This window comes from Ornithorhynchus anatinus, chromosome 19 (genome assembly GCF_004115215.2).
Source record: "Ornithorhynchus anatinus isolate Pmale09 chromosome 19, mOrnAna1.pri.v4, whole genome shotgun sequence".
NCBI classification, from domain to species: domain Eukaryota; kingdom Metazoa; phylum Chordata; class Mammalia; order Monotremata; family Ornithorhynchidae; genus Ornithorhynchus; species Ornithorhynchus anatinus.
In genome coordinates this window covers 27,189,585-27,217,459 of record NC_041746.1, presented here as the reverse complement: position 1 = coordinate 27,217,459, position 27,875 = coordinate 27,189,585, and the positions used below count along the sequence as shown (strand labels likewise).

The window sequence follows — 27,875 nt, the reverse complement described above, 5'->3', positions numbered from 1 at the left end:
TATGGCCCGCTGAGGTCAACCTTAACAGTTTTTCATCCCATTCCGTAGAAACAGCTATTTTGTGGTGTTTGCAACTGCAGTTATGTTTATTAATGAAATTATGTCCAACCAAAATGCAGCTGCCGTCTCTCCATCCCAGCCGTTGAAAAGAGTGGCTTGAGGGTTAATGTTCTTTTCAGTAAATCCCAAAATTTCCAGACGATTCCCTAAGGAAAATGCAGCTGTTTTCAGTTCTCTGGTAATTAAAAAAAAAAAAACAACTTACATTGTGTTCCCAACTCTGCAGAGAGAAATTTTGCTGTCTGTTGCTAAGACCCAAATTTATAATTAAATGATTTCATTACAGTTGCTTTTATTCCTGGATTTAGCTTTAAAATAAATCTGCTTTCAGATTAAATGCTCACCACATTAAGTGCAAATTAAATATTCCCATCTATAGTTTTACATTTACTTATATTATGATAGCAAAGTACCTTTATTCAAACCACCGTTAAGATGTAATGGCTGTGACTTCACTGGAAAGAGGGCAGACTATTTGGTAAGTATTAATTAGGTTAGCCTGTCCTACTATTTGCCAGGCTCACCTAATCTTTCATTTAGCCAGGAACTTCGGAAAAACTAAGGTTCCTTCGAGTCTGTTATAATTGTCCCAGAAAGAATTCGTGTTTGAGCTTGTATCCATTAAAGTTAATAAAATTATAAATATTTTTTTTAAAAAAGATTTTCAAAAATGTTTCCATTTCTGAATCTTCTGGGCATCTTTGTTTTTAATCAAGGTGAGGTTTGGGATCCTCGATTGCTTGCATATGTGTGAATCATCAGTCAGGAACATTTATATGTATATTTTATATGCTCACGAAGGGCCATGGAGAAATACAAAGGTGGATAGTTAGGCCAGGAGCCAGGAACTCTGAGGTTTCATCCCCTGACACTGATGTTTCTCAATTTTTCCCCCCAAGACCGTCTCTTCCTTCCCCCTCAGTAAAATGAGTTTTATATTAGCCTCATAAATTGAAGTTTTGCAAGGATTGGGTTGTGTTTGTAATAAGCTTGGAAGAGATCGAGGTTCAGAGAGGGAAGGCCAACTGGTAAACAGGACGATCATGTTCATAATTCTCTATAGTCCTGTGCTTTCTTGGCCAAGTATGTCTTGGCATTTGCTACCTGCTGCTTTCCTCTCTTCTCCCTTCCCTTCCCCCCACTCCTCCCTCCCATGTGGGTCTTAGCCTACCTCACCCCAAGCCCTTGACCCACTTAGAGACCCACATTTCCCACCATCCTATCCCTGTTATATCTATGACACAACCCTGTTTCCCATACCACTAATCCCTAGTGGTGAATGAGATATTAATTTTCCCCCAATATATTATCTGATAACCAAAACAGCTGGCCAGGTTCTTCCAAACTATTCATTTTACTGAGTCTAATCTCAGTGATATATCACCTCCGTTGTATCTGAGGCAAATTTGTTTTGTTGTTGTTTTTTGGTCCCGGTGGGGGTGGGAACAAAGTTTAAAATAATATGGTATTTTTTCCCTTTAAACTGTTTCATGTTCCTGGTTTTATGATGGCAAACCAATTTGGGCTTGATACCCATTCCGACATCTGTTAAGAGTTGGCTTTGGGAATCAAGCATCACCTTAAATAACTGTGTTGTTGGGATTTAGATATCTTAAAAACTATAGTTTTGCCCTTTTTTCTTTCTTAGAGGTTTTGGACTTTTAAAGGTTTCCCAGAAAAGGAGTGAGTGGTTTGTGCCCACATTCCAGTGGTGCTTGTGGGTCAGTGCCCCAAACTGAAGCCTTATCCCTCTACACCCCTCTGTACCCCCACCCTCTATAGGAGTGGGTGTGGGAGCTAACATGTCCACAAAATCATTCAGCCACCCAGTTATTCCATTGCCTTCTGGAATGTCAAGTCACCATCTCTACATGGAAGGCAGCCTGGCCTAGCAGAAGGAGAGTGGGTCAGCGAGTCAGGAGACTGGGGTTCTGGCCTGTTGTGTGACTGTGGGCAAGTCACTTAACTCCTCTATGCTCCCATTTCTTTAGCTGCAAAATGGGGATAAGATACTAGCCTCCCTCCCTACGTCTTAGATGGTTTGCCCTATGTGAGACAGAAACCATACGATCTGACTCTTGTGTCTCCCTCTGTGCTAAGCACAGTGCTTGAGACATACAGTAAGTGCTTAATAAATAACGTCATTTAACTGTGGGTAGAAAGACTCCATTTCTGATTTTTTTTCTGGACACTCACACTGAGGCTGTGCTCAGCTACATAGGGACCAAAACTTGGGTAAAATAAGGTCTGACTGGCTAGAAAATTAGGGTCTGTATAGGCCTCTGATTTGCATACTGTAAATTAAGCCTTTCCGACCCTGCTGAATTCACCAAGTAAAAGACTAGTTTTCCTCTGAAGGGAGCATCACCATCCTTCCCAAACATGGAATTTGGGGGAACTGGGGAATGAGGTGGGTGGCTGGATGGGTGAGATCAGTAGGATCCAGTGGGGTTATGGGGAGATCCAAAGCTTTCAGGTTTATTCCTGGTACCGTATTTCCTTGGGTCCCCCTGCGGGGCTCAGTTCCAGCCACCAATGACCCCTGCAATGAGTGTGCCATTGTGCTTTCAGGTTTACGTTCAAGTTAATAAAGAAGCGGCAGATGACAAAAACGTGGAGAAGTCAGCACACGAGTTCTTTAGACGCTTGGAAACGGGTGATCAGGAAGCGCTTTCACTGTGGAAAAAATTTCGGGACCTAAGCATCACAGACTACGTTCGGGTTTACAAGGTGCCAAGCCCACTCCTCCAATCTTCTGAAATCTTTCCCTGTTGTTTGTGACTGCAGGGGACATACTGTCTTTCTTAGAATTATTCCACTGAGGCCCGACTGAGCCCAGGGCAAAGCTAATGGGAACCACCAGCCTCCCCGGCAGTGTCTGGGCAGGCAGGACTGACCTTCAAAGAGCAAGGCACAGTCCGTTTCAAGTTGTTTACAATCCTTTAAACCTCTAGGTCAATGTGTGCACCTGGCTGACAGGCGGTGTTTCAGACCCACTGTGCTCTTTGATCTGCCTATCTCTGGGCGCTGCGTAAAGCCACCGGTGCTGTTCAGAACTAGAAGGGTGGCTGGCCCTACCCATTCTTGTGCTACCTTTGTGGATAAATTTGTGTCCCTTAGAGATCACATTTTAGGACATGGGGATATATATAACATGATGCAAACATTTCAGACACTCAAAGCTTCTTATCAAGCACTCCTGGAAGGTGCTTGTTCAGGTGGGTCTTAATGAAACCACCAGAAATGTAAAGAGCATAATTAGTCTGTTTCACTTTGAGGGCCTTAGAAATGGACTATCCCCTGAGGGTTTCTCTCCATTATTAAAATGAAGTAGGGACAGAGTATCTCCCTTTCTTTCTGTCACTTTGCCTCTAGGTCTCCCCCCACTGTGGTCCTGGTCACCTGACCATTTCATCAAACATTTGGAAGCAGTTCAGATCTCTTCCTTGCCCCAGGCCGTGCACTTCCCCAGGGCAGTGTTCTTGGGCTCACCTGACTTCATGCCATCAGAGTCCCGTTCCGCTCTTCTCTCTGGTTGCATGGAGAACCGAGAGGGACAATATAAAGGTGGTTTGGGAATCAGGTTTCCCTTGTCAATCATCGCTGGAGTAGTACTACTCAATTTCTTAGCTCAGTTTTGAGTAAGTGTGGCTTTCCGTGGCCGTGGATCAGACTACCTGAGATTGTGAGCCGGCCGGGCTCACGTAAGTAAATATAGAGTAAGAGTGAATGTCAGGCGATGACCAAGAAATCCCCTGGGTGATTCCCAGTTTTGTATCGGAAGGACGCAAAGCAATCCTACTGCGTCCAGGCCTCATGGCCTCCATTTGGGCCACAGGGCAGCTTGCTCTCCCATGAGTTAAATAAAACACCTCGTGGAAAGAGCACTGGCCGGGAGTCAGAGGACCTGGGTTCTAATCCAAGCCGCACCACTTGTCTGCTCTGTGACCTTGGACAAGTCACTTCACTTCTCTGTTTCCTCATATGTAAAATGGGGATTAAATCCTACTCCCTTCAGATTGTGAGCCACATGTGGAACAGGGACCATGTCCAATCTGAATGTCTTTATCTGTACCCTAGTGCTTAGTATAGTGCGTGGCACACAGAAAGCATTTAACACATATCAGGATTATTATTACTATAATTGTTACTTTCCCTAACATTGTCTTTTTTTTCTTTTGTTCCTGGAAATGTCCAGCGTCTAGGAGTGCATTTTGACGACTATTCAGGAGAATCGTTTTATCATGAGAAATCTCAGGAAGTCTTAAAGCTCTTAGACAGTAAAGGACTCCTTCAGAAAACAATGTAAGCCTGATCATTTTTCAGTTTATTATTTGATTTTCTTAAATGGGAAGCATTTTTTAAAATTCAACAACAAAGGAGAAACCAATTATATTTTCTTTCAGCAAATTCTGGGGGGCATCAAAGGGTTGGTGTGCATAATTTCCCAGTGTGTGAACTTGTCTCTGGGGCTTACGCAAGCCTGGCTCAAGCTCCTCTCCTCCCAGTTTGAGGGCAGACAGACTGGGGGAGGAGCTGGGGCCCTCCCATGTGGGGACAGGCTCTGGCCATGCCCCTGCAGCCTTGTGCAGGAGCTTCAAGGCCCCGCATATTCATTCAGTAGTATTTATTGAACGCTTACTAGGTGCAGAGCACTGTACTAAGCACTTGGAATATACATATGTGCAGCAATGGCTTTCCAAATCGAGGGTTAGACTTTGGGTGTAACAGAGATGGACTTCGGGCATCAAGATCCAGGAGCAAAGCTTGAGCCGAGTTGAATTTCTGGTTGTTGGAGGCCAACTCCCTAGGTGGGAGTTTAGGAATCAGTACAGTTTCCAAAATTATCTGTGCCATTTCCTGCTGCAGACCGCTCAATATTGCAGTGGCCCGGAAGCGCTAATGCAACTTCTTTAAAGTGCCTTTTGAGAAGCTTACATACCGGCAGGATCCACTGGGTCTTAGCACAAGGACCGCCCATTCAAGCACGCACTCTCGGAACAACATTCCCTGATTCTCAAGCAGCGTCTATCCCAAATGTGCCATGAAAGCACACCCTGTGAGAAAACCGAGTGTGTTTTTTTTTTCCCTCAAGAGTGTCTTAGTGTAGGGTTCTTGTTGACTTTGGTATGGTAATGATATATCTGAGTTGTCGCTTTGTGTACTTAGGCAAGGAGCAGCAGTGGTGGATCTCTCTGAAAAAGGAGACTCCTCCCTAATTTGTGCTGTCATGCGAAACGATGGGACTTCCCTTTATGCCACCAGGTGAGGGTTTATTTAAAGATGAAAACAAAATTGGTTTGGTTGGTTTTGTGCGTGTGGCCACAAAATGCTTGCAGAAAGTTGAGATTAAAGGGAGGAATAGTTTTTTTCCCTGCGCTCATTACTAATCTTAGTCCCGTTTACTAGATAAGAACTAGTTATGGTTAATTAGCCAGGGCGATAATTATGATCAGAAAAGTGACTGAAAAAATGAACTATGGAAGGTACTCTCGAAGACATCCATTCTTCTGTTTGTAGGAAAGCTTTTTATGGTAAGTGTTTTGGCTAGAATGGCATAGGAGTGTTAGGGAACATTCTGATAACACGCATCTGCCTGAGCAGAATGTGATGTGGTGTCAGAAGGAATGATTTTGTGAATGTGTGCAGTATCAATTGAGGCATTCCTATTGTTAGATGAATTTTCCTTCAGGTGGTGTTCATCAGGAACTTGCAACTACCACCCCCCACCCCTTACAGGAATTCAGTGAGTTACTATGACCCCAAGTCGCTTTTTTAAATCACTTGGTAGCCCATTCAAAGTTTTCCCAGCAAATCCTATCAGTAAACCCAAAAACAAATTAAGCTATATTGTTTTAGCTTTGTGTACACTCGGTAAAGAGCAAGGATTTGGGTCAGTAATAACGGCTGGTGTGGCGCTGACACAGGGTCTTGCTAGCAGCGTGGCTTAGTGGAAAGAGCACGGACCTGGGAGTCAGAAGGACCTGGGTTCTAATCCTAGCTCCGCCACTTGTCTGCTGGGTAACCTTGGGCAAGCCACTTAACTTCTCTGCTGTGCCCCAGTTACCTCAACTGTAAAATGGGGATTAATACCGTGAGCCCCACGTGGGACAACCTGATTACCTCGTATCTACCCCAGTGCTTAAAACAGCGCTCGGCACACAGTAAGCACTTAACAAATACCATCATTATTATTATTCTCCAAGCTATCCCCTACCTGGCTGAGGAGGGGAGGTGGGCACCGAGTTTAAGGCAGAGGCAGGCTCTCATCCCAAGTCTTGTCTTTTTTAATCCGTCCAGAGTTTTCCCAATATGCTGGTATGTTTCTTCAGATCCCTTTTTTCTCCTCCTTTGAAAAAACTGCAAGACATTTAAGATTACAGGATATTCTATAACGTTTTTATTTTTACTCTTAAACCTACTAAACCACCTAGGATTGTGCTTTTTTTCTCCTTCCTGTGTGCCTTAGTAGAGTGTGTCTCTGAGGGAGGGCTTGCAAAACCACTGCTGTGTGGAGGAGAGATCACCAAGGAATTCCAGAGCACACTTAACTGTCTTGAAAAACAAAGTGGAGATGGAGAAAGTGTCCCCTTGAGACCAGGTCTCTGATGTGTTGGCAAGGGCCCTGTGGGGTTTTTTTTTAATCAGTTAGCCTTTTTGGTGTCTGACCCATTGTGCTCACATAGGTCCTGAAAATTGCTCTCTGATGAGGGCAGGGAATGTGTCTGCCAACTTTGTTCTTTGTACAATTCTACACGTTTAGTACACTGTCCTGCACATAGTAAGCGCTCAGTAAATACCACTGATGACAGTGATGATATCCAGTATCAGCTCAGGCTAATGTTCAGCTGTTAACTTCTTATTTTTTTCATAATATTTCCTAATATCAGTACTGGATAGTCCAGTTGCGGTTTTTGTAATTTAAAGCCAACCAGTCTACTCAGCACATAATTGGGTCTTTACCAAAAGCTTTTGTTTTTCTTTTCCGTTCTATTAAATGTCTCGGCTGTTGTTTGCTCATGCTAACATGGGAATTTCAGAATTACAGATAGGGCTGGCAGACAAGTTGTTGGCCCACCTGTGCTGTGCTGTTACCCAAAGAATGAATCTATTGTTGAAGTCAGTCCTGGAGGGAGGGAAGAGGAGGGAGAAAGGGTGGAGGAAATGACAGGCAAGTGATTAATTCCAATAGGTCTTGGCTAGTTGGTCTGATACCCTTTCTCAACAGCTGCCTAGAAGGGGTTTTCAGTCAAGAAGGCGTAAACTCTCTGCCGCCTCAAAACGGGCAATTGTTCTTCTCCTGGGCTAGGCCCAAAGGGAATAAAATGTCTATCCCAGCCCCAGGATCATTGTCGCTCTTAGACATGAGATTCAGACTGCTGGAGGAATGAGGATCCAAGTAACAGCTAATCTATAAATGTCTTTCAGAGATCTTGCTGCTGCTATTGATCGAATGGACAAATACCATTTTGATTCAATGATTTATGTGGTAAGTGATTCCAATGAAGAGCAGAGAGTTCAGCTTCTCCCCTTGCTTGTTAAATCAATTGGTTACAGAAGTGGGACAAGTAAGCCTTTCAGGAAATTATTGGAAGAGATTCATTTCCACCCTACTTTTCAGGGCTTAAAAAATACAGTATATAATAAAAAACAGACATAGCTCAGGCGAGTCTTTACATTTTAACAAATTCTCTGAAATGCCCAGTACAGTGTTGTGATGTTAATAATAATAATGATGATGATGATAATGATGGTATTTGTTAAGCACCTATTATGTGTCATGCACTGTACTGAGTTCTGGAGTAGGTACAAGATATTCATGTCAGACACTGTTTCGGTCTCACTGGGCTCACAATCTAAATTGGGGAGAAACAGATATTTAATCCCGGTTTTACGGATGAGGGAACTGAGGCCCAGAGAAGTTAAGTGTCTTGGCCAGTGGCAGAAACAGAATTAGAACCCAGGTCCTCTGACTCCTAGGTCTGTGCTCTTTTTACTAGGCCACACTGCCTCAGTGAACTCTCAGTAAATCTCGAACAAATGAATGAAATTAATTTTAGGAAGTAACTTGGGTTTATTCCCCGCTAGACTTCTCTTTTGTTTTGGTACTGGCCAGTGAACTCTGATCAGAAGTTAGCCCAGACGGTCCCTACAAGCAGCTCTTGTAAAGGCCTGAGTAATCAGTTAGACCGTTGCTTTAGCTTGGATAAGACCAAAATTGAATTTTCTAAGGGCCTGGAGAGTTCCTGATGGGTGAAGACAAACCCCTGCCCTTGCCTATTTTAGCCTTGAACACCCCTTTATATCCACTGAGCCTCTTGGCTATCAGCCTGGACCAGGACAGGCCCAAAGGGGCAAGTTCAGCTGGCCAAGGGTTCCAGTTGTTCCCTGGTCACCCGTAGTCATGTTGCAGATCACTGAAAGGGTGGCCTGGGAGTCCCAGGAGGGGACTGAACCTAACTCCTAGGGTTCAGCCTAGACTTAAAAATCAGCTTCTGGGAACCAAGGGACTGGGGCAGACCCGGGTGTGTTGGGCCCCCAGGACCAAGCTGGCTTCCTCTCCTCCTCCATTACTAAGACAGACCTGTCTTTTTGAGCCGAGGAGGAGATCAGTGGCATTTGCCTTGCTAAACAATTTCCAAACTTGGAACTTTGCATCCTCATTAGCAGCATTTTTTTGAGCACTGAGGGAAAAAAAAAATCTTCCCTGTCCTAGTCAGCCCACTCCAACTAGCAATTAAAGAAGCCAAAACTGGGATTAATAGCTTCCAGAGGTCAGTCTAAGCCCCTGAGTTAACCTTGTCTAAGTTTGCTTTCTTGATCCCAGAGGGAAAGGAATGCAGAGGAACATGGCAAGTCAGTGAAGCTCTTAATGTGCTCATCTGTAAAGCTGGGGCAACCGTACAAGAGTCAATGTTTGGACAGCTTTCCTTTGCACATTATTGTGGGTGAAATTTCAGGATCTAGAGTTTTAAGGTTTACAGAGTATCAATCAATCAACTGTTTTTGAGTGCTTACTGCATGCAGAGCACTGTCCTAAGAGCCTGGGAGAGTACGGTGCAATAGAGTTGGTAGACATGTACTCCCTGAATAAAATTTCACCCCACTGGTCACTGTTAAATGCACTTTGAAGTTTCACTGAAGTGAGGATGAAATTCTTTTCCTAAAGGGACTATTAGGGAGAGTGTGGCATTTTATTTTTTTTTTATGACCGGTTTACTTTTGCAGTGTAACTTGAACTGTACTTTTTTTCTTTTCTTCCTAAGACTGATAAAAGCCAAAGGCGACATTTTCAGCAAGTGTTCCAAATTCTGAGGCTCATGGGATATGAATGGGCAGAAAGGTTAGTGCTATAAAACCTTCTCTTGTCTTTTGCCACTCTAGCCCCTTCAGGCAAGGTGGGGTATGGGCCACCCCTCCTCCTTTCCAGGACTTTAATCATTTTAAAGTCAAAATAAAATTCCACTTTAGATTTAAACCCAGTTGCCCCCATGCCCCCTTCCCCAAAAATGAAACTTAAGGTCACCCCCATTTTATTGCAGTTGTTTTAGTCATAAGAAACCTATACCCTATCTAGCTTGTTGGGAGGAGAAATACAGGAATCCAGTTCTGGGTTTTGCCTAAATGGTATTAGGCATCACCAGCTTTACTCTTCCGTATTCCGCAAGGTTAAGGACTCCTATCTCTCTAATTCAGGTGTCAGCATGTTCCATTTGGAATAGTGCAAGGGATGAAGACTCGGAGAGGAGATGTTACTTTTTTGGAAGATGTTTTAAATGAGGCTTGCTTGAGGATGCTGGATAACATGGCTTCTAGTAAAAGTGAGTACCTTCTTTTTGAATGCTTTTGGAAGCTGACCTGAACTGCCATTCTTATTCTGGGAGAGCCGATTCAGAGCCTCTGGCTATTGTGGGGTAGATAAGTAGGACCTTCAATGGTCCAGATCTATTATAGATCACCAGTTCCGGCACTGAGATTCCATGAAGCCACCCTTTTTTCAGGCAGACCTCTTTGTCTTGCAGAGTCCCCAGGCACAAGAATATTACCCAGACACATACCATGAGTGTGCCGCACTCAGCCACGACTGCTCTGCCATTCAGTTACACCATGTAGACGGGAGATGTTCCCTTTCTGTGACTTCTAATTCCCTGTGCCCCCAACAGTAGTGTGTCCAGTTAACTCCGAGGCCAGGAGCCACCCCAGAGCAAGGCAGCAATCAAACTCCTGGATTTGTTTGATATTGCAGGGATTATGTCGCTGCTTGGAGCTCTGCCCCCTGGGACTCAGTCAGGCCAACATTTCCACTGAGGGATGCTGGTGAATTCATCAATTAATATTCCTCCTACACCTGGCAGGGGAAGTAGAGTGACTAAAGCAAGCAAATTAATCTGATTTAGGCAAATAAATTCATTCCACGGAGCTATTTGCTTTTGCTAACTTCAGAAATCTATTTTCATTGCAAGCATAAATTCTAAACAGCTTTCATTTTTACTGCAACTCGTTGTCTGGGCTCAATGTCATACCAACTTAAAGACGTATGCTTTTCTCTCTCTTACCGCTGCAGCTACCAAAGGTCTGGAAAACCCCCAGGAGACTGCAGAGAGAGTTGGGCTAGCGGCGCTGATTGTTCACGTACGTACGAGTCGTGGCTTCTCCTTCGAAAGAACCCTGAGTTTGGTACAAGGAACAGATCCCAGAGCTGCAACATTTTTTGCCTTTATCATTTCAGGACCTCAGGGGTTTGCTCCTGTCCGATTATCAGTTCAGCTGGGATCGGGTTCTCCAGACCCGAGGCGACACCGGTGTCTTTCTGCAGTATACACATGCCCGACTGCACAGGTGAGGTGAACCAGCAGAGCAAATGCTGCTGCTCCTCTCCCCCCGACCCCCAGGGTTTTTTGGCCTGAACATGAGACTACCGAAGCTGGGAACGCCCGGGAAGGGACTGGCAGTAGCCAGCTGCTGCTTGCTTCCTTCTGCCCCCTTGCCTTTCTCTTGGAAATCCTAGTGATCAGGTCCTTTAGCAGACCACTGGAGGAGGAATGAGGAGAGAGACAGCTAGAGCGAATGGACAAGGAGAGAATAGGAAAGGAGCATTCTAATTGATAGTTGGAAACACACTTTACTGTTTCTTCTCTGCCAAGTAGTTTGAGAACTTGGGAGACAAGAATGAGCTTTACGCAGGGTAGTAGCCCATGTTAAAATTTAAAAAATTTAGGCTTTTCTTAAGTGTTATTTGTTAAGCTTTTTACTATGTGCCAGGCAGTGTACTAAGTGCTGGGGTAAATACAAGATAATCAGGTTGGATACTGTCCCTTGTCCCACAAAGGGTTCACAGTCTGAATGCCCATTTTTACAGATAACTGAGGCATAGAGAATTTGTGACTTACCCAAGGTCACAGAGCAGACCAGTGGCAGAGCTAAGGTTAGAGCTCAGGTCCTCTGACTCCCAAGCCCGTTCGAGTCCTTTAGACCACACTGCTTATTGCTGTTATTATTATGCTCGTTGAAGATTAGCTGCAGCAGCCAAATGGTTTCACAGGTTCTGCAGAGGCTGGTCATTTCAAAGGGAAATCTCCCAAAATTTTAGGAATTTAGAGTGGAGAAAGATGCACATATAGCACTTGTCATTATCTACTGTTTATTATATTATTTAAGTGCTTACCTGTGTGCCAAGCACTATTTACCACTGGCTTCCTTAACCTTGTGGTGGCTTTGATTGTACTTTCCCATAATACTTAGTACAGTGCTCAATAAAAATCACTGATTGATTTTAGAAAAAAAAAATCGATTTGCCTGTGGGAATATTTTTCTGACATGGAACTCTTGTTTTTTAGTTTAGAGGAGACATTTGGATGTGCTGGGCTGAATGGCTTCAATGCATCATGCTTACAAGAACCGCAGTCTGTTTCGATCCTCCAGCACCTTCTCAGGTACGCAAGCAGCATCGCTTACTGGAATGTTCAATGTTCCTCCTGCCCGGAAGGACAATCCCCTTACCTCAAACCATCCCCAGCTGCTGGTTATCTACCCTTCTTACGGACTTGTGAGGAAGGAGAGTGCCTACAAAACCATTAAATACTTATTTTGAAGGCACTGAAATGCACTACCTATTAGGATAAGCACCTAGGATTAGCATAATCACGCCAGAGCTGACAAGAGCAAGTTAGAACGTTAAAGGACAGGATTCTGGATTCATGTCTAACCTTAGCGGTCTACAGTTTTCAGCCTGGCCCTGAGTGATGGGACTGGGTTTAGACCAGCGATCTCCAAACACCACGCTGTAGCCCCGTGTGGTGCGCTCCTGCTTCCAGTAGCACCCAGAGTGAGGTTTGCCCCATTCTGCCCCCAAAATTCTCCAAAAAGATCCTTGTCCCCCATGGAGTGCTTAGCATAGCGTGCCATGGACAGTAAGTGCTCAGGTGGATATGCTTCCCCTCTGCCCATAGGAGGCCACCTTTCTAATTAATGCCCTCTTGTGATAAAAGGGAACAACTTACCATCAAACATGGCTTTCTTGTGGCCACAGGGAAGTTAGCGTTATAAAATTAGTGGCATATTGTGAGCAGGAGCCTCACCCTCCTAAACTGACAATAGGCAGCTCTACTTGCCTCCGAGTCTGTCAGGTTTGTTTTACAACTAGAAGTGCTGCCCGCTGCCCTACCGACTGCATCTCTGTTGTCTTCCCCCAGGTATGATGAGGTGCTGTACAAATCTTCGCAGGATCTCCAGCCCAGGCACATTGTCAACTACCTTCTCATACTGAGGTAAATTAAAAGGGTTAAGCTGCTGCCGGCTAAAGGCAATTTTACGGTCAAAGTCAGGACTGTGCTTATTCACTCACTTGCTTTGAACTAGGTCCTGCTACAAACCCTCTCCCTCTTAATCGTGAAACATTCTCCCTGAGGGAATGCTGGCATTTTGTCACAGTTGCACCTTACAGAAGAAGCCTCCTTCGATGAGGTTCTCTGTAAAGTCAGCAGGTCCGCGTAGATCCTCAGACCCACAGCCAATCAATACAGACACAATCCTGCTCTGTAATAATAATAATAATCATGGTACTTGTTAAGTGCTTACTGTGTGCCAAGCTCTGTTCTAAGCACTGGGGCAGATACAAGGTAAGCAGGTTGTCCCATGTGGGGCTCACAGTCTTAACCCCCATTTTTCAGATGAGGTAACTGAGGCACAGTGAAGTGAAATGACGAGGTGGAGGTGGGATTAGAACTTGTATTTATTGACTAGTGCTTCAGTCTGCTTCATCCCCCTTAAATAAAACCCTATCGCCCATAAAAGCCCACAGTGTAGGAGAACCTGCCTTAGTGTTGCTAACAGGGAGAAAAAAACCCATTTCCCCCCCCCGCCAAGTTTCCTCTCGTACCTGAATTAGCCATCTGATGTGCTGGTTGACTGCAGCCCCTGTCTTCTCATTGCCAAGGAGGCTGAGGGGGAAGCGTTATTTCCTCTTGTTCTCTAGAAGATAGGGATAGTCTAGAGAGCAGAGGGTCACAACTTTTCTGTGCCTCAGTTCCCTCATCTGCAAAATGGGGATTCAATTCCTGTTCTCCTTCCTCCATAGACTGTGAGCTCCATATGGGCCCTGGTTATCTTGTGTCTACATACAGGCTGGGCACATACTAAGCACTGAATACCACAATTTTTATATTAGAAATCGGCCACTACTTCTCCCATATCCGGGAAGCAGCCCCTCTACTTGCCTGTGGTAACCCCACTTGCCACAGAAAACTGGACCCTTAGCTCTAACTATCCCATTCACTTTCAATGGCAACGAACTAGACTGCAGCAGTGACCACTTCAGAGCTTGGTACCAACAAATTAACTGTCTGTTCCCCCCTCTCACTGGAGCACATGGTTCTCTTCTTCACCTACACCCACAGAATTCACAGGATCTCGTGGTTGTTTTCAGGCTGAATCCCTCTCTTGCAATTCAGAATTGCTACTCTTAACCCTGCTTTTCCTCTTCCTGTTTCAGTCATCTGGCAGCTGTGGCTCATAAAACATTGTCCATCAGAAACAGTCCCACTGAAGTAGCAGAGGTACGTTATTGCGCTGTCCTTAACATACTTCCTTTAATATCCCTTAACATGGTTAATCTTCCACCAAAATAGGTCCCTGAAGGTGACAAGCTTGGGACCAAGGCTAAGATTCTCCACTGTGGGTCCTAGAGACTGGAGTTGGGAGGCACTAAATGGCTGTTATTGGTAACCAGGGCAGCCCAGAACCCTGCCCCTATCTACTTTCTGGTCCTTAGGTAGTAGTTATTCAAACACAAGGCCCTCAATAGTGAAATGGGCTTGGCCTAACTGCACAGTTCCTGATTTCCTGATTAGGAAGATCACTCCAGAGCTTGAGGGGAAAAAAAAGGGCAGGGGGGTGGAGTTAGAGAACAGTGAAACATTCTATTGATTCTAGAAAAACAAGGTAAATTGGAATAAGTGGCTTGTGCTATTGAGAAATGGCTCCTCACCATATATCACAACACCGTGTCCATCCATCTGTCTACAAGCAGCAATTATTTATACCTTTGCTTCTCTCTCCTGTAGGCCAGACTCCATCTTTTCAAGGCTGTCCGCTCTGTTCTAGCCAGTGGAATGAAACTTCTTGGCATCACACCTGTAACTAAGATGTAGTTTTAAAAGACTAAAACTTAGGTACCTTTGTTTTTACTGGAATCCCGATTAGTCTTAGATGGGCTTTATGGCTCAGAATGGAATTTATGTTGTTCAGTGTCAGAAACCCTCACTGCAGTCAAGTGCTTTCACTTTTGTGCATCTTGTTTGAATAACTCCTGCCTTCGTGACAGCCACGGGGAAAAGAGAGCAAACTGTCTCAGCTGGAGACAGAGGGTCTGGTGGGGAAAGCATTGGACTTGGCAGCAGGATTGCCGTGATTCCAGGCCCAGATTTGCCATAACTTTGTCAGAGTTACTTTTCTGCCGCAGCCCCCTCCCCCCATACCAATCCGGAATAATATTGGATTATTAAATATTTGTTTCCTTCCATTGTTGTCCTGCAGCTGTCAGTTCTCAAAACAAAAAGGTGTTAGGCTGCCTCCGTCCATTACCTGGTGACTTCCTTAGTGTTCCTCAGATTCCTCCTACAATGCTAAGCAAGTTTTAATCGCTGCCCTTTTTGATTAATTAATAAAATAGATTACTACTTCATGCATGCTTTTTCCTAAAAGAACAAAAAAAGTTTCATTTTGTCTGACATTTGTGTTTAGCTCTACAAACATGAGTAGGGAGAGCATGAGTACTTGAAAACAACAAACTGGTGAGCAGGTTTGTACACAAAATGGGAAGGTGCTGTGAATGCTAACAGTAGATTTCTGGGCCCTTTGATTCTCTTAATCAGTTTTAAAACCAGTCTAAGATTAGCCCAAACACATCACTCATGATTTCAAAGTGTACAGGACTTAAATTTCTCATTCATCAGGCAGAGATTAGACAACAAGGTTATGTAAATATATTAAGTTTATTGCTAAATTTCCCAAATAGATGGAGGGGACCAAAAAAACCACTGAAGTTTCAAAGATGGTTCCTAATGAGATACACGATTGGGCACATTTCTTATAAAAAGGTACAAAAGTGACTTTTTAAAAAGTGCCTGTATTATCTAGCCTTAAAAGAAGAAAAACTTGAATATAGCCTACTAATGGCTCACGTCAATGCTACAGAATGGCACAATGCCAAAAAGAGTTTAAGGGTTATGAAATGGAATCTTACTCCAGGAAGTCGGTTGTACTGTCCTGCTTACACCTACAAACTTTCTTTGTAAAACATACCAGGGTAGTAATGACAAGATACTTGCACTGCAGAAAAAAGCTCTCCTTTGCCCTGGATCTGATCAGGAAATACCTTTGGCACTTAAAAACCAGAGTTCAAATGCTGTTACAGTGTTAAGGCCACCGCCCATGTGATTTTTTTTTAAAACACAAAAAACTAAATTATCTCCCCCTATTTTTTATACACACTATATACAATAGTGAATTCCTTCACTCTGTTTCCTCAGACAATACAGGTGAGCTCTGCCCAGACAGGTTCACCTTAAAGAAAATGAGGTCTCTCCAGAGAAGTCAGAAGGAAACTTTGCATTCACTCCTAAATCAGCTTTCTGCAGCTTTGGCTTCACACCATACATTCAGTTTTAAAAGTTTACCTTTTGGAGCTGGTTAAAGGCTGTGTTTTGCCCTTGTAGGAGCAGTGTCTTTTCTTGCACATATCACACATTAACGAGTCTCTCTTTTGATGTCTTGGTGGCTGCAGGTTGGATTGTTGTTGTATCTTGTCTAGGTAATCCATAAAGATAAATAGAAACGCACACGAGAAGGGCGCCCAGAGAAAAAGTGAATGCTAGAGGAAAAAGTATAAAAGGTATTCTCATTACACATTCGAAGTCCCAACTCTCTTTTACACAACCCATCTTCCTTTTTTATGCTTGGCTGACAGCATCCCCTTAGATGTTTGTGCCAAGTTCCTCATTTCGGGCACTGGTCAAGAAGATGCTACTGAGCACCGTCACCACTTAAACATGAACTGAACTAAGCTCTTACTTTTCTTAGAGCTCACCACGTGCTCCGGCAGAAGCGTCCTTCCCTTGCTCATTCAGTTGATGCGTCAGTGTTTTAATTCCAAGCAGTAGCTGGCCTTCAGGAGGGCAAACACCAAACCTGACCTCGGCCTCCTGCACCACTGAAATGGCATCGCCAGTCGCCTCGGATCAGCGATGGCACGGTAGATCTTTGAGACTATGATTTCTTTTTATCTCAACCCTGAGTTAAAGCAGCCAAGGCATCCCTGTCGTAGAAGAAAAACTCTGAGATTATGGGCAGGGAATGTGTATGCTAATTCTATTGTTAAAGCACTTAATACAGTACTCTGTACATAGTAAGTGCTCAAATAAATACCACTGATTGATGGGTGGAACTGTCCATCAGCAGCTAGACAGGAGGGTGGCCTTCCCCAGTTATTTTATCATGAGGAAATGGCGGGGGCAGGGGGTGTATTTGGAGTCACAGGAATAAAACTTCACATTAAAGAGGAATTGGAAATGTCTTTGTATCCAGTCCCCTGTTCTGTTTTTCAGGCTTTAGGCTAGAAAGTTCCTTCTGTAAAATTGCTTCTAAATTTTCATTAACATGTTGAAAACCTTGCAGCCCAGAGGGTGATACATAGGCCAAGCTTATTAAGCGCTAGGGACCTCCTTTCCCCTGCTGGCTAGGGAAGTTTCATGAATCTGAACATTGTTAGTTGAATATCAATCACCTCATTAGCTAATGACGCTGGAACACCTGACTAGGAAAGAAAATGATTATTGTAGCAGAGGGTACAATATAAAAAACTTGTGGTAATGTTGAATCAACCCTGTGGCTTAAATAATTCAGAAAGTGCTTTAAAGCTGGCTACGGGCTAGTGCAAACACCATTAAAACAACTAGCAGGGGCAGTGGTGCAGAAAGCCTGCCAGAGGGATGAATTTTTCATTAGCGAGATTACAAAGAGAGAGATCCGAAGAAAGCTACTCCAAGAAAGCAGATTTTTACCCAAAAAACTCAATTTGGGGTTGCAGTTTTGAAAGCCAAGCCTAGAAAATTAGATTCTACCTTGAGAAAATAAGGGTTAAGAATTCAAACTCTGGCAGAAAAATGAATTTCTGTTTTAACCCACACAGTGTTCTGGTTTTGGTGACCTGCCACCTTTAAATCACCCTTCCCATTCTACACAGCCCCCTGCCTGAAGAGTGGGTGAGGTTGAATCCAAGACTGCTGTAGCAAATTTTAATTGAAATTCAATGCAAATGGCACTTTCCCAGTGGTTCCCTCTTTTATCAACTATTAAGAATAACAGGCAGAGTGTGAGCGAGAACCACTGATGCCCTTGTGGGAAGTTCAGAAAGGGAAAGGACCTCAGTTGAAATACTCTTGAAGAGAACAGCAATGTAAACGTACTTATCTGTAATCCAAACAGCATGACTGAGGCAATGGTGGAAAGGAGGATGGCTGCTGCAGCAGAAAACCCTTTCATGATGTTGTCTGTGTATTTTACAACCACGGATGTATACAGCCCTCCAACACTGGCAAGAACTTAGAGGGAAGCAAGCAAACAAACAGAAAAGGGCAACATTTCAATCCACCGAGTAAATGCTCTTAAGAAATGCTCCAGGAGTATGAGGGCTGCACCAAATCACTTTGCAAAACAGATCAATCTGTCTAAAAGCTGCATGTAGCCCCAGAACATCTGCATGATCATTTACTGTTTATGCTAATAATAAATCTTCACATACTCGGAGAGTTCTCTGGCACTGTTAACTGTACAAGGAATTTTCCTCATCGCAATTTAAATTCATGTGACTTTGGAGATAAATTGTGCTCGGTAATCTAGAGCCCCAAAGTCACTGGATCAAGCCAAGATTAACCTTCCCTAACTAGGATCCACAGTTTTGACTGCAGGTTTAGAACACTGCAGCGGCCAAACACTGACAATGAGGAAAAATAAATCTAGGTTCCCCATAAAGCCCCAGACTAAGGTGCTTACAGATGACAAACCAAACGTAGTAAGTGTAGCCATAGAAGAATCCCTTCTTCGTAACTTCAGGTCCGTCGGACATATAGACAACAACTAACGTCACCATGATTCCAGATAAATACATCTGGATGTTTCTCACCCACAGGGAAGTGTCTGAACTCTTCAAAACCTTCTCAAAATACACCCCTGAAAGACATCAGGCATTGTTTATTAGTTATTAAAATAAGTACAAACGATTTTAGGTAAATTGAAGGTAGAAGAAAAACAGAGTGTGGCCTAGTGGAAAGAGCACAGGACTAGGAGTCATGAGATCTGGGTTCTAATCCTGGCTCCACCTGCTCTGTGACCATGGGCAAGTGAACTCCTCTGGGCCCAAATTTTTTCATCTGTAAAATGGAGATTAAATAACTGTTTCCTTTACTCAGCCCAACACTGAAACTCATGTGGGACAAGAACTGTGCCTGATCTGAATGTACTGAATATCTGAATAAACTATCAAGAGTTTAGCACAGAGTCAGGGCTTAGCAAATGCCACAATTAAGTCTAACTGCTTTAATGTAAACATTTACCTGGACTGCTGGATTTCTTAAAAAGACCAAACATTGAGGCAAAATGGCAACTAAGGAAATTCATGAGAACCAGCTCACATCCTTGGCCTGTACTAGCTACCTCTCTTAGAAAAATGCATATAGGTTATGAGAGCACCTGACACAAAGCTAAATGGTAACTTTATATGGAAAGTGAAGGCTATTATGAGAAGAAAACGGGGCCTGCTGGAAGTCAACTACAAGTCCTATGTAAGTAATGTCTGAAAGATGGAATTTTTTTTAGAAAAAAAGGCACTGCATTTATGACTTACCTGCAAATCCTGAACAAAGTACAGCAATACCTATGGCACCAAACCCTAACAATGGATTCTGTTCCACCTGCAATATCAACAAAAAGAGGATTTATCACTTTAGAGGTTTACTATTTACATGGTTAAATTAAACTGTTACTTTATAGTAAGTTTTATCAAAAATAAATACTTGGGATCAGATAATGCAATTGTCCAACATGGAGAAGACCAAGGAAAGTGGAGTACAGATTGTAAATTGTTGAAAATATTTTAGTTCAAGTTTTTAAACACTCAAAGCAATGGGATAAAGTGATCGAGAACCATACAATAATAAGAGAAACAATTCTGATTAAGAACTGTTTCTGCAGAACGATGAAGAAGGCGGTCAGACCAACACCCACTTCCCCCTGGGACTCTAGGGTTCAATCCACCCTGCAGCCTCTATCCCTCTTCCCTCCTGCTCTCCGGAGACCCTTTCCTTCCTCCAGGTGCCCACCTCCTGACCGTCTTTAACAGCCAACCACACCACATCGGGGTGGGCTGCCTCATCCCAACTGCCAAAATATGGGATGTTGTTGCTTCGCTGGAGCTGCCTGCAATGCTTTCCTGCACCTCGTGGTATGAGAATCTGAGTTTTCAGTGACAGATGGTAAAATTTAAGTGGTGAAACAACTAGAAAAGGTGTGTGTAATGCCAATGGGGGCATGCAGGTTGAAAAAGCAAGGCAGTGACTTTCTGAAGGTGACTGGAAGGGTTGGTAGTGACTTAAAAGGGTTCGGAGAGTGGTGAAAAGGGAAGTAGAGACAACCAGGAGACCAGAAAGGAGAGTGAACGTTAACCACTTAGGGGAGGTTAGTGGGATTCAAACCCAAAAGAGTGATTTGCAAGACTCTTGAGGCCATAAAAACGAATTTAAACCTTGTATCGTAATGCCCTACATCCTATTCTCACTGCAGAGTGTCAGCGAGGGCCACTGATGGCTGTGGAAATACAGTTTTCAAACAGTTGGACTGCATGGAGGACATTCCTTACCAAAACTTTGGTAGCTTGAGCAGGTTTCCACTGAACAAGTGTGACTCCACCACATAGCATGAACACTGAAAACCACTGTAGTTTGCTGAGGGATCGGTTTAGCATCAGAACAGTGCATAGAGCTGTACAAGGGATCTTCAACTGGTAGGTCACCTGAAACAAAGGGACACAGAATGGATATGGTTACTGTTCTGCTCAGGGTTCTTCCAAAGACATTGTTCAAAGCCGAACTGCTGACAGGCAGTTCCAATGTCATTTGCACAAGAGATTCTCCTCTCCAATATGACAAGAAACAGCTTACCAAAAAAAAAAGAAAAGGCATGGGGGAGAGAGAGCAAATCACCTATTTGTATTCAATTCCACTTTCCTAATGGAAAAAATCTGAATTAAACCCCACACGGAGCATCTCTTATTTAATATTTGTACTTTCATCATTAACTTCTCTCACCTGATACACAGCTGCATCCAAATTGCTAAGGGCTAGGAAAGCCATGTTGTTCTGAACGGCGTACACAAGAGACGGAACACTTAACTTTATCATTTCCTTCGGGCTTCTTAAGACGTTTTCTTTCAAGGATGTCATCAATCTACCCATGCTACCAGTTTCCCTAAAAGATAAATGAGATCAAATGAGGTTTTCTGGAGGGATGCCTACACACTGAGTACAGGACGTACACTGTAGTAAGGTCCTTTGCTGCAATTTAGCAGATGCTATTTTTTTAATAATAGTTTAGAAATTTCAGATCGGTTAAAAAGGAACTCAAGACAAATGAAACAGAGAGAAAGAATGACAATTATACGTTTTATTTTTGGAATGGCTATACATATAAAAACAACAATTGTTTCTAGCACCTGCTGCCTTCATTCAGTCAGAATCTTGTGAGTTGACAGGCCTGTTTGGAAGTGAGTTGCTCCCTCTCCAAGGCAAAGATCCAAACAAGCATTCCGCTGGGCAAAGGAATAACAATATGGCTCTGAACAATGGGGAAAATGAAATTCCAAGGCAGTGGAAAGTGCTCAGACTTACCTAGCTAAAATGCCCACGCTGAGAAATAACTTGATAACTTCGGTGACACAGACCGCTGTGGTGGAAAAGTAGAGTTCTTGGCCTATTGTCCTTGTGTACCGCAAGGCTACAGTGTAAGTTGCAGCCACCAGGGTCATCACTGTCAAGCAGTACAACTTGAAGAGCAAACTGGCATTCTCTGGAAAATACATGTAATAAAAATGAAAACTTATTGCAGAATATGAAAGAGGCAAAAATCAATCAGGATTTACAGAGCTGCTCCACATGTTTTTCGGTTCCCCGCCAAAGTTTTAAAGTTGATATTACAAATCTGATGATTTCATCATATCTTCCCAAAGCACGCACTAATTCTCACAAAAAAGACAGCACTGAGACATCTATTCTGTCAAGTTCTGTACAGAAATTAGTTTAAAGAAGCATCACTGATACCAAGGTGAATTCTAAATCGAATAATAATAATATTAACTATGGCATTTGTTAAGCACTTACTATGTGCCACACGCTGTACTGAGCACTGGAGTAGATTCAAGATAATTAAGTCTGACACTCCCTGTTTCACAGAAAAGCAGCACTGTCTAGTGGATAGAGAGTTCTAAGACCAGCTCCACCCCTTGTCCGCTGTGTGATCTTGGACAAGTCACTTTACCACTCTGTGCCTTTTAGCTCATCTGTAAAATGGGGATTAAGATTTTGAGCCCCATGTGGGACAGGAACTGCGTCCAACCTGATTTTCTTGTACCAACCCCAGTGCTTAGTACAATGCCTGGTACATAATAAACACTTAAATGCCACAGTTATGCAGCTCATAGTATGAGGAGGAAGGACAGGTATTAAATCCTCAATTAAAGATGAGGAAACTAAGGTACACATTAGCACAAAGTAAGCGCTCAACAAATACCACTGACTGACTCCCTCAAGGTCAACACAGGAGGAGAGTGGTAGAGCCAGAATTACCATCCAGGTCCTCTGACTCCCAGGCACATGTTTGTTCGACTAGGCCATGCTGCTTCTGTTTCTTCTCCAACTCTGAACAAAAAGAGTGTTTGAAGTAAAAGGACTAATAACAGAAACAGAAGGAAATAGGGTGTTGATTTGCCTCTGAGGTTTAAAGAAAAATGCAATGCAAAAAAGAAGCTGGAAAATTAAAGATGTGTGCTTAACCTAAGGAAAAATATAAAAATACATTTGATTTTTTGTTTCACATCATGAAGGGGTTTCAATACACAATTATGATATGCAAAATTGCAAAAATCAACTTTTGAAAAGTTTAGGATTTCTGGGCTACCCTACCCCTCATCCCCCAGGAAAATGGCACTATAGCACAGTCACATATCCAAAGCCACTGAACAGAATGAAGATGAATCATAAAAACTTTAATACTCTGCCAGATTTTCCTAAAAACAACAGGGGGAAGGATTGTGTAAAAAAAGGTCCCCTTAAAGGGGGACCCTAGAAGTTGCCTTCATTCCTAAATATCCCCGCAACTCGCCTAGCAAATTATCTAGTTGGTCCCCGACCTTGCCCCTTTTGGCGTAGACCAAAGTCCATCCTATATTCCAAAGAGAGGTTCCCAAAAAAAGAGCCCCCCGCAATCATCAAAAACTACTTCAAAATGTTGCTCGGCTAAGTGGGATTTGAAATGGTGGGGCAGGTTGGGAGGAACACCTGTAACATTTTGAGCTGTAGAATATAACTTGGCTGGCAGTTGAATCTACAGGTAAATGGTTAACTTGTGGGCCCTCAAACCAAATGCCACCTTCACCCCCCAGGTGCCTTGGCAAAGGGGTGTTCGACCTTCTTGGTTCTAATCCCGGCTCCGGCACTGGTCTGCCGCGTGACCCTGGGCAAGTCACTTCGCTTCTCTGGGTCTCAGCCTCCTCATCTGTCGAACGGCGACTTGGAGCCCCACATAGGGGCGGGGATGTGTCCAGACTGATTTGCTTGGACCCACCCCGGCCCTTAGTACAGTGTCTGGCGCAGAGTAAGCGCTTGACAAATGCATTCTTTCATTCAATCGTATTTACTGAGCTCTTACTGTGTGCAGAGCACTGTACCCAGCGCGCTTGGAAAGTACCATTCGGTAATAGAGAGAGACAATCCCTGCCCACACCGGGCGGTCCAGTCTAAAAGGGGCAAGGCAGGCATCAAAACAAGTAAACAGGCATCAGAGAAGCAGTGTGCCTCAGTGGAAAGAGCACAGGATGAGGATTTAGAGATCGTGGGTTCAAATCCCAGCCCTGCCGCTTGTCATTCATTCAATAGTATTGATTGAGTACTTACTATGTGCAGAGCACTGGACTAAGCGCATGGAATGTACAATTGACAGCGGTATGACTTTGGGCAAGTCTCTGTGCCTCAGTTACCTCCTCTGTAAAATGGGCATTAAGACTGTGAGCCCCAGGTGGGACAACCTGTATCCTCCCCAGCGCCTACAACAGTGCTTTTCTCATGGTAAGCGCTTAACAAATGCCATCATTAATTAAGTACTTTAAACAGAAGTATAGATATAAACACAGCATCAATATAAAGCGAATTATAGATCTAGGCACATCAAAACAAGTAAACAGGTATCAACATATAATAGAATTATAGATCTCTACATATATTGTCATTATTATTATTGGGTGTCATCAGGGACAACTGGCCGGTGACATCAGAATTGTCTCTGTTGCCGAATTGTACATTCCAAGCGCGTAGTACAGTGCTCTTTACACAGTAAGCGCTCAATAAATATGACTGAATGAGCTGTATCTGTTGCCGAATTGTACATTCCAAGCACTTAGTACAGTGTTCTGCACATAGTAAGCGCTCAATACGATTGAATGAACAAATGAATTTTCTCTGTAGCTGAATTGTACATCCCAAGCACTTAGTCCAGTGCTTTGCACCCAGTAAGCTCTCAATAAATAGGACTGAATGAGCAAATGAATTGCCTCTGTTACTGAATTGTACTTTCCCAAGCGCTTAGTACAGTGCTCTGCATCCAGTCAGCACTCAATATGCCTAGAATTCCTTAACTCCCATTCTCTCCTAGACCCCCTCCAATCTGGCTTCCGTCCCCTCCACTCTACCGAGACTGCTCTCTCTAAGGTCACCCATGACCTCCTTCTTGCCAAATCCAATGGCTCCTACTCCATTCTGATCCTCCTTGACCTCTCTGCTGCCTTTGACACTGTCGACCATCCCCTCCTCCTCCATACCTTATCTCACCTTGGCTTCACGGACTCTGTCCTCTCCTGGTTCTCCTCTTACCTCTCTGGCCGATCATTCTCGGTCTCCTACGCTGGAGCCTCCTCCCCCTCCCATCCTTTAACTGTTGGAGTTCCTCAAGGGTCAGTTCTTGGCCCTCTTCTGTTCTCCATTTACACTCACTCCCTCGGTGAACTCATCCGCTCTCACGGCTTTGACTACCATCTCTACGCAGATGACACGCAGATCTACATCTCCGCCCCTGTCCTCTCCCCCTCCCTTCAGGCTCGCATCTCCTCCTGCCTCCGGGACGTCTCCACCTGGATGTCGGCCCGCCACCTAAAACTCAACATGAGCAAGACTGAGCTCCTCATCTTCCCTCCCAAGCCCGGTCCGCTCCCAGACTTCTCCGTCACCGTGGATGGCACGACCATCCTTCCCGTCCCGCAGGCCCGCAATCTCGGTGTCATCCTTGACTCGTCCCTCTCGTTCACCCCACACATCCTATCCGTTACCGAGACCTGCCGGTTTCACCTCTACAATATCGCCAAGATCCGCCCTTTCCTCTCCACCCAAACGGCTACCTTACTATTACGGGCTCTCGTTATATCCCAGCTAGACTACTGTGTCAGCCTTCTCTCTGGCCTCCCTTCCTCCTCTCTCGCCCCGCTCCGGTCTATTCTTCACTCCGCTGCCCGGCTCATCTTCCTGCAGAAACGATCTGGGCATGTCACTCCCCTTCTTAAACAACTCCAGTGGTTGCCTATCGACCTCCGCTCCAAACAAAAACTCCTCACTCTAGGCTTCGAGGCTCTCCATCACCTTGCCCCTTCCTACCTCTCCTCCCTTCTCTCTTTCTACCGCCCACCCCGCACGCTCCGCTCCTCTGCCGCCCACCTCCTCGCCGTCCCTCGGTCTCGCCCATCCCGCCGTCGACCCCCGGGTCACGTCCTCCCGCGGTCCTGGAACGCCCTCCCTCCTCACCTCCGCCAAACTGATTCTCTTTCCCTCTTCAAAACCTTACTTAAAAATCACCTCCTCCAAGAGGCATTCCCAGACTGAGCTCCTCTTCCCCCTCTACTCCCTCTGCCATCCCCCCTTTACCTCTCCGCAGCTAAAGCCTCATTTTCCCCTTTTCCCTCTGCTCCTCCACCTCTCCCTTCCCATCCCCACAGCACCGTACTCGTCCACTCAACTGTATATATTTTCGTTACCCTATTTATTTTGTTAATGAATTGTACATCGCCTCGATTCTATTTAGTCGCCATTGTTTTTACGAGATGTTCTTCTCCTTGACGCTGTTTAGTGCCATTGTTCTTGTCTGTCCGTCTCCCCCGATTAGACTGTAAGCCCGTCAAACGGCAGGGACTGTCTCTATCTGTTGCCGACTTGTTCATCCCAAGCGCTTAGTACAGTGCTCTGCACATAGTAAGTGCTCAATAAATACTATTGAATGAATGAATGAATGAACAATATGACTGAATGAACGAATGAATGGTCTCTGTTGCCGAATTGTACATTCCAAGCGCTTAGGACAGTGCTCTGCACCCAGTAAGCGCTCAATAAATACGACTGAATGAACAAATGAATTGCCTGTCACCGAATTGTACTTTCCCAAGCGCTTAGTCCAGTGCTCTGCACCCAGTCAGCACTCATTACTATTGAATGAACGGATTGTCTCTGTTACCGAATTGTACTTCCCAAGCGCTTAGTCCAGTGCTCTGCACCCAGTCAGCGCTCAATAAGTTTGATTGAATGCACGGATGGTCTCTGTTGCCGAATTGTAATAATGATGTTGGTATTTGTTAAGCGCTTATTATGTGCAGAGCACTGTTCTTTCTAAGCGCTGGGGGAGGTTTACAGGGTGATCAGGTTGTCCCACGTGGGGCTCCCAGTCTTTACCGCCATTTGAAAGATGATGATGATGTTGGTATTTGTTAAGCGCTTACTATGTGCAGAGCACTGTTCTAGGCGCTAGGGTAGATACAGGGTCATCAGGTGGTCCCACGTGAGGCTCAGTCTTCATCCCCATTTGACAGATGAGGTCACTGAGGCCCAGAGAAGTGAAGTGACTTGCCCACGGTCACCCAGCTAACAAGTGGCAGAGCCGGAATTCGAACTCATGACCTCTGACTCCCAAGCCCGGGGTCTTTCCCCTGTGCCTTTCCCAAGCGCTTGGCACAATGCTCCGCACAATGAATAGACTGTGCGCCCGTCAATGGGCAGGGACCGTCTCTATCCGTTGCCGATTTGTCCATTCCAAGCGCTTAGTCCAGCGCTCTGCACATAGAGAAGCAGCGTGGCTCAGTGGAAAGAGCATGGGCTTTGGAGTCAGAGGTCATGGGTTCGAATCCCACCTCTGCCACTTGTCAGCTGTGTGACTGGGGGCAAGTCACTTCACTTCTCTGGGCCTCAGTGACCTCATCTGTCAAATGGGGATGAAAACTGGGAGCCTCATGTGGGATAACCTGATGACCCTGCCCCAGCGCTTAGAACAGTGCTCTGCACATAGTAAGCGCTTCACAAATACCAACTTTCATCATCTGTCAAATGGGGGTGAAGACTGGGAGCCCCAGGTGGGACAACCTGCTTCCCCTGTGTCTCCCCCAGTGCTTAGAACAGTGCTCTGCACCTAGTAAGCGCTTAACACCAACATAATTATTAATAAGCGCTCAATAAATACGATTCAATGAATATGGCTGAACGAATTCAGTGGTATTTATTGAGCGTTATGTGCAGAGCACTGGGCTAAACGCTTGGAATGGGCACCAGAGAAGGACCATCCCTGCCTAAAAACGGGCTCCCAGTCCAAAGGAGCGAACGGATCCCTCTCTAGGAACTCAACGCTTGGCGCAGAGTGGTTGCTGCCCACCTCCCAGAGTTATTAAGGTCATTAGGAACTTGAGGGGGTGGGCTTGGTGCCAGCCCGAGGGGGTCCGGCAGGCCGGGAAGGCTTCCCCTCCCGCCTGGGGGCCAAGGCCAGGCCTCGGCGGCCTCACGGCGGCCCTGGCAACCACTCCGAGGCCCGTTCCAACCGTTTCCGGCCGGCCGCAACCGTTTCCAGCCGGCCCCCACCGTTTCCAGCGCGTCCCCACCGTTTCCATCCGGGGAATCTCACCTTTCGGGGGAGCCATGGCTCGCGCCGCGCTCCGCCAGCGCCCGCCGCGCGCCTGCGCGGACTAGAGCGCG

At 44.8% G+C, this 27,875-nt stretch overlaps 2 protein-coding genes across 10 annotated transcripts in view; one reads left to right on the top strand and one right to left on the bottom strand.

Annotated features, from left to right (window-relative positions):
* RARS2 (arginyl-tRNA synthetase 2, mitochondrial) overlaps window positions 1–18,365 on the top strand; it is a 42,242-nt gene extending 23,877 nt beyond the window's left edge. For 4 of the 5 annotated variants that reach the window (XM_001513341.4, XM_016228081.3, XM_016228080.3 and 1 more), the window contains 12 exons: window positions 2,632–2,790; window positions 4,259–4,365; window positions 5,230–5,325; window positions 7,489–7,549; window positions 9,327–9,403; window positions 9,757–9,881; window positions 10,625–10,692; window positions 10,790–10,899; window positions 11,898–11,993; window positions 12,753–12,827; window positions 14,051–14,114; window positions 14,622–15,241. In XM_001513341.4, coding sequence (XP_001513391.2) covers window positions 2,632–2,790; window positions 4,259–4,365; window positions 5,230–5,325; window positions 7,489–7,549; window positions 9,327–9,403; window positions 9,757–9,881; window positions 10,625–10,692; window positions 10,790–10,899; window positions 11,898–11,993; window positions 12,753–12,827; window positions 14,051–14,114; window positions 14,622–14,708 — 1,125 coding nt within the window. In that variant the 3' untranslated portion in view covers window positions 14,709–15,241. Of the gene's footprint in view, window positions 1–2,631; window positions 2,791–4,258; window positions 4,366–5,229; window positions 5,326–7,488; window positions 7,550–9,326; window positions 9,404–9,756; window positions 9,882–10,624; window positions 10,693–10,789; window positions 10,900–11,897; window positions 11,994–12,752; window positions 12,828–14,050; window positions 14,115–14,621; window positions 15,242–16,638 lie in introns of those variants that run through there. The other variant, XM_039914740.1, reaches the window with a different exon arrangement.
* On the bottom strand, window positions 66–27,875 carry SLC35A1 (solute carrier family 35 member A1). 5 transcript variants are annotated; one of them, XR_003753652.2, is made up of 12 exons: window positions 27,805–27,875; window positions 21,498–21,675; window positions 20,919–21,078; window positions 20,471–20,623; window positions 19,460–19,526; window positions 18,610–18,786; window positions 18,024–18,158; window positions 16,236–16,429; window positions 14,601–14,697; window positions 13,439–13,530; window positions 6,278–6,420; window positions 66–235 (listed from the first exon to the last, which is right to left on the bottom strand). XR_003753652.2 is itself a non-coding variant. In XM_029047059.2 (8 exons), the coding sequence occupies exons 1-8, from the start codon at window positions 27,818–27,820 to the stop codon at window positions 16,299–16,301; spliced, it is 1,017 nt and encodes a 338-aa protein (XP_028902892.1). In that variant the 5' UTR covers window positions 27,821–27,875; the 3' UTR covers window positions 15,533–16,298. The 5 variants fall into 5 exon arrangements, 1 of the variants encoding a protein (XP_028902892.1); XR_003753653.2 differs by lacking the exon at window positions 13,439–13,530 and having other exon boundaries at window positions 14,546–14,697; XR_003753655.2 differs by lacking the exon at window positions 13,439–13,530.